This window comes from Pinus tabuliformis, chromosome 7 (assembly GCF_031772625.1).
Source record: "Pinus tabuliformis cultivar Carrire ecotype Pingquan chromosome 7, CPIR1, whole genome shotgun sequence".
In the NCBI taxonomy this organism is placed as follows: Eukaryota; Viridiplantae; Streptophyta; class Pinopsida; order Pinales; family Pinaceae; genus Pinus; species Pinus tabuliformis.
Genome location: NC_142293.1, coordinates 543,428,070 through 543,434,670, shown reverse-complemented (window position 1 = coordinate 543,434,670; position 6,601 = coordinate 543,428,070). Strand labels below are relative to the sequence as shown.

General features: G+C 39.4%; 1 protein-coding gene across 1 annotated transcript; it reads right to left on the bottom strand.

The window, feature by feature from the left end:
• Positions 1 to 586: 586 nt before the first annotated feature.
• LOC149248477 (uncharacterized) lies at positions 587 to 1,030 on the bottom strand. The gene has a single exon (XM_089450101.1). The coding sequence runs from the start codon at positions 1,028 to 1,030 to the stop codon at positions 587 to 589; it is 444 nt and encodes a 147-aa protein (XP_089306227.1).
• Between the last annotated feature and the right edge of the window lie 5,571 nt (positions 1,031 to 6,601).

Sequence of the window (6,601 nt, the reverse complement as noted above, 5' to 3'; positions counted from 1 at the left end):
ATGGCTGTTTTGATCTTGGATGGGCACCCTCTGGTAGGCTTATTTTTGGTCCTTCCGGGGGAGTGGCCCAAACCAAAGTGAGGAGATAATTGTCGAGATCTGGATCTGAGGTTGTAGGGATGAGATCTCACCCCAGATGGGGAGGATGTATGAGAGGGAGGAGTGGAATAACCCCGGAGGGAGGTAGGTGTAGTAGAGAATGTGGGGGGGGGAAAATGGAGCAAGGGATGGTGGGGATAAAATAGGGGGAGGTGGTAGGGGGTGTCATTGGTGAAAGCAAAGAAGTAAACATAACATCTGATAAAAATATAGAGGTTATGGGAATAGATTCATTACCCGGATGAGGAGTCGCTTCCGCAGCAGATTTGGAGTGAGTCCGAGGAGGAGAGGTTGGAGTCTTTCGCTAATTTTTTGCCTTCTGTGTAGTCTCAACTGTAGCCTCAGGTGGTGCCTGTCCTTGTTGCTGGTCTCCCTTGTTCGGCTCCTTTGAGATATGATGTTTAGTCCCCCGTGAGGTCTCTGTTGTCGCCGGTGAAAGTAGTGGACAGTCCTTGTATAGGTGACCCACTTTGTGGCACCTCCTACATCAGAATGGGACTCCTTCATAGTCCAGGAGCTGTCTGCGAGAGAAATGTCTCCTGTGAAGTGTGATTTTTTCTTCAAGTCCCTCCCTGGTATCAAGGTGGACCAAAATCCTTGCCATAGTCATAATTCCGGTCTTTTCATAGGACTGATCGTGCTCAAGGTAAGTCCCCAATGCGTTGCCAATACGTTTGAAGACCTGAGGGGTCCAGAACTGCATGGGCAAACCAGGAAGTTTGACCCAAATAGGTCCTACTCCCAACTGTTCATGCTCCAGGTTGAAAAGAGGATCCCATCTCTTAAGCAGTACAGGAGCAAGCTCTATATGCCAGTAGCACGATAGTATCCAGTCCATATACTCCTCCCTATGAAAGCGGAGGGCAAACCAACCTCTGGCCAAAACCCTAATCACTGGAAGTTCTTTCAACAGAGAACCCCAAATCTCCATGGTCCATTGACGCAGATGCTCCACCGAATAGTTCCTGCCTCGAACTCATCCAACAAGAACCTTCCTCGCTGTGTCCATAGCGTCAGCCATAGGAATGTCTTCTCGAAAGGTCAAATTTATGTCTGTGTCCACCACTCTGAGGCACCTGCCCTTTTTGGGCTTGTTCGTGCGACGACCCATGGGATGTTCTCTGAGTAAACTTCTGCACGCTTCCAAGGAGCCTTGCTGGGTAGATAATGTAGGTCTAGGGTTTGGTATGGGTGAACTGAAGCACCTAGATCTTATCGGAGAGTGAGGGTTGTAACTACACGAGCCCAGGTGTACAAAGGATTGAGCAAGGTGCGAGGGATTGAAGGGCTTGCCTGAGCGAAGGAGTAGGAAGGTGGGTTCAGAGGCATGGAAAGGTGCAGAAGATGAGTCAGGGGAGAGTCAAAGGTGGGTGAGGCCTGAAGACTGGTGCCAAGCAGATTCAATGTGGCCGGAGAGAGTGGAGGGCATTCCAAACCGGGGATGTCTTCAACGTTGATAGCAGGAGGGAGCCGTTTTCCGGTGGAGGGCAGGTGTTGCGGCATCTGAAGTGCAACTGTCATCCGAGGTGATTTTTTCTGCCAGGGGCCCGTGTCGGGTCCAGCTTGATGTGCCCAAATCTCCTATTCTGGCATCGGGTCCTCCTTGTAGTCCACGAGGTCTTCTTCTACCATTGCTAACCGACAGTTATTTGACCTCCGTATAACCAGGGAATGGTAGACTACTGTGAAAACGGTGTTCGCTAAAATGATGTATGGTATTCCAAAACAAAAGATAGCAACCGACAAGCCTGTTGTTCATGAGGTCAAAACAAATACTGTATTCATAAAACGTGGTCAGACCCGCATGGTAAAACCTCCAACGTATACCATTTCCATTGCCGCGAGTAACAAGTCCAGGTCTCCATGGTAACCTAGGGTTCCGCCATTACTAGGGTTTCAGCTTGCTCCCGCCTCCATGTTTCATCATTTGTAAGGCATAGCTCTATTTTTTTTAAAAATAAATCGAATTTTCAAGTTTTCACTGCACCTTTCTAACTAAAATGCCCTATTTTCAATTTATACCCTTTTTATTAATTTATATTCCTAAGATGGTGAAGTGACACAATTCTTATAAATATTAGATGAGGATTATGAAAATTAATTGACTACTTTTTCTTTTTCTTCATATTTTCATTTAACATAATTCAAACCCTTCATCCATAATTTTAAATCACCATATATCTGTATTTTTGTAGATTTAAATTAGAAAAATCCTTTGACCCTATATGTTAGAGAATATTCTATTTTCAAATTTTTATTTTGAAGTCTTCTAAATGAACTCAATATATAATATAATAATTAGTATAAGTTAACTTGTGGATGAGATATATTTTCAACACCACCATCCACCCTATAAAGGAGTAAAGAGTGAGTGACGAGATTAAAAAATTTTGTGCCACATGTATAAATAATCACTAAGCAACACAACGTTGAAAGGTGAAAATGTGTGTATGTGACTATAACTAGTGGATTGTTACATTATGAGTCATTGCTATTAAAATAAAATTATAAAGTTTGAAATCACACAAAATGTTGGAAATAATACTGAGAGGGGGGGTGAATCATTATTATCAGATCAATAATTTAATTTTCAAAATTGATTTGTATATGCTACTTCACCCTAGTGAACTAGCGTGTATACGCAACTGTACTTAATGCAACCAGCGTATATGCAGAGATATTTTGATTTACCCAAATTATCATGCATTGAACTTTAATTAGTATATCAGGAATTCATTAGACAGTGCAGTAAAAACAGAATACAACATCACACATAAGTAACACACATGAACACCAAGATATAAGGTGGAAACCCATTTTGGGTGAAAACCACCTCCTGCAATCGTCTTTGCCTTCTTTTAATAATAAGAGAACTCTGTTTACAATTTTTGTACTGGTTCAGTCTTATACCAGTACGCAGGCTTCTACCTGTAGAAGGCTACAACCTTCTCTCATTCTCCAGCTTCTACTGGAAGGGAGCTACAATCCCCTAGCTCTTGTACTAGCTGATATGTTTACTAGTACGTGGGTACCAACCTACAGAAGGCTACAACCTTCTCTTTTCTTGCAGGGACCACGTTTCATAAATTTTCAGACTGGATCCATCAACAACATCATTCAATCATCAAATATATCTGCATCAACCAATCTCCAACCACAACCGAATCGATCAATCACTTTGACAACCCATCAGTCTGATCATTCAAAATGCTGTCACCAAAATACAGCAACCAGAACCCAAGCCAGAATTCAGAACACTGCAACAGCAAACAGAAGCAACTAAAACATATTTTATAAGGTATACGCTACTTCCATGTGTCAAACCTACGTGCATACGTGCTTTCCTCAAGGCAAACCAGCGTACAGATCTGCAAATCAAATTTATGATGTATACACTACTTTGATATGCAGAACCAGTGTGTATACGCTCCTTCTCTAAAGTGAACCTGCGTACAGATTTGTAAATGATGATTTCAACATTAAAACTATTCCAAACTTCAGTCATATCCAGATCATCATATTTACAGACTACAACATGCGCTAGTGATTCAGATACATGATCAAACCACATAAAGATAATTCACTTCAAGCCTTGACATTCATATACATCATTAGATCTTATCCTTCATCAAACAGTAATGTTCATCCTTGGTTCAGATCAAGCACATCACCATAAGCGAATAACCTGCATATTAGATCTCACACTTCATGACTCTATACATACATCACAAATGAACTTCCTATCACCAATGACTCATACATACATCCATCTCCCAACCAAGTGGGGATATATCAATTATTTATACATGTCAAAAGTAAGAAACATTACATCATCCATCCCATGCATAGTGGGGTTACAAATTAGGTCTTTTCATGACCGTTACATTAAAATATATAAATGACATATATAACAGAGACCAAATATCTGAAACAAGACCATGATAGTCATCAGAAGCTATCATATAATTTTCACCGTCAGCAGCATCTGTCAACAATATCCAAACCAGCAACCTGTATATGTCCATCATTAGTTCCCAAAATATCATCAACCATGTTCTCCTATTCCACCTGTTCACTGTAAGACCTAATCATTGCATATGTCAGTAAGAGATATCAAAGCATCATCATCAATCAGATATACATCAAGTTATCAACAAATTTATGAGGACCAATATATTTCCACATGTTATCAGCAGATTGAAACCATCATCAAATAGAGCAGATAATTGACAGAACCATAGCAGACCCCCTTTTTCCTGAGTTTGGCCCACTGCTTTTCTTTAAACCTACATATACGTGACTGTGCCCATAGAAAACCATGTATTTACATGACTACGCTTTATGAAACTCACGTATAACCACCTTTCTCCAAAGAAAATAGGTTTTAACAACAAGATGATGCAGAAACTACTCCCAACGTTTGCCTGAGATATTCAAATGTCTCTCTGGGCAGTGGCTTAGTAAATATATCAACAACCTCTTCTTTGGAGGGAACATACTCCAATTTGACCTTTTGTTCAAGCACTTTTTAACGTAGAAAATGATATTTTATGGGTATGTGCTTGGTCTTGGAGTGCATGCCAGGATTATTTGAAATACTGATGACACTTGTATTATCACATAGAATGGAGATGTGTGGAGTACATGTGATCTGAATGTCTTGCAAGGTTTGCTTCATCCAAAGTAGTTGTGTGCAGCAAGATGTAGCAGCCACATATTCTGCTTTAGCTGTCGATAATGCAATTGAACTTTGTTTCTTGCTGAACCAAGACACTAACCTGGAACCCATATAGAATGCACCACCACTAGTGCTTTTTCTGTCATCAACACTTCTTGCCCAATCTGCATCTGTATATGCATGAAGTGTAAGATCTGTATCTCTAAGATACCATAAGCCAAAGTTATATGTTCCTTAAAGATTTTTGAAAATCCTTTTGACTTCCTAAAGGCATGATTCCTTTGGATTTGCTTGAATCTTCCAACTATTCCCACTACATGCATGATGTCTGGTCGGGTACTTGTTAGATAAAACAGACTACCAGTCATGGATCTGTAAGTTGGTTGATGTACTGTTGCTGATTCATCATTTGAGCTAAGACTGCATCCTGTCACCATTGGGGTACATACTGGTTTAGAATCTTCCATGCCATACCTTTTCAGGATCTGTTTGAGATATTTGGTTTGTGAGAGAAAAATACCATCTTTATTTTGTTGAACTTATAGACCAAGAAAATAGGTAAGCTCACCAAGCAAGGACATTTCAAATTCTTGTTGCATTACTGAAACAAAATTCTGACTCATGGATTCTTCATTGCTACCAAAAATGATATCGTAAACATACACAACAATTATTAGCAATTTACCACTATCCATCTTTGTATATAGATTGCTATCTGCTGACCCCTTTGAAAAACCCTGTTGTTAGAGATATTTGTCAAGACGGTAATACCATGCCCTTGAAGCCTATTTTAGACCATAGAGAGCTTTTTTGAGTTTGCATACAAGTTTTGCATCATTTCCAAGAAACAATCCTTCTAGTTGTTCAATATAGACTTCTTCTTCTAAGTCTCCATTAAGAAAGACAGACTTTACATCCATTTGGTATACTTTGAATTTCTGAAAACTAGAAAGAGCAAGAAACATTCTTATGGCTTCAAGTCTAGTAACAGGTGCAAAATTTTCTTCAAAATCTATACCTTCTTGTTGAGCATATCCTTTACAAACAAGTCTAGCCTTGTTTCTAATAACTTCTCCATTTTCATTCAGCTTGTTTTTTAATATCCATTTAGTTCCTATGATATTCTTATCATGAGGTCTAGGAACAATTCCCAAGTATTATTCTTTTCAATTTTCTCAAGTTCTTCATTCATGGCCTTGACCCAACATTCATCTCTGCATGCTTCATTTACATTTTGAGGTTCAGTGGAAGATAATAATGCTAGATAGCTTGAAGCTTCGGCAATGGTTCTTCTAGTCTGCACACCTACCCCTTTTTCTCCTAAAATTTGAGTTTTTGGATGATTTTTCTGAACATACATGGATGGAGTCTTTTCTTCTATTGTTATCTCTTCTTCTGGTGCTTCATTGGTTTCTTCTTCAGAATCAGTGTGATTTGATGTGGGAAAATGATCCTCATCTTCTTCATTGTTATAATCTTCAGTTTTTATCTGTTTTGGATTTTTGCATGCTTCATCAACCACAACATCAATACTTTCAATAATTTTCCCAAGTATTTTATTGTAACATTTATATCCTTTACTTCGGGAAGAGTAGCCAATAAGAATACCTTCATATGCTCTCGGTTCAAACTTACCAATTTTTTCATCAGTCCTTTTGATGTAACATTTGCTTCCAAAAACTTTGAAGTATTTTAAAATAGGAGTCTTACCATACCAAAGTTCATGTGGAGTTTGAGTGCTGTTTACTCGATGTTATAGCTCCAAATCTCACTCTTATGGTTTGTGATGCTGCACTTATGGCCTAGGGCAACCCCTCCTTCCAG

Excerpts from the sequence above, each read along its gene's own strand:
- LOC149248477 (XM_089450101.1), bottom strand. The coding sequence starts at position 1,030 with ATGGAGATTTGGGGTTCTCTGTTGAAAGAACTTCCAGTGATTAGGGTT.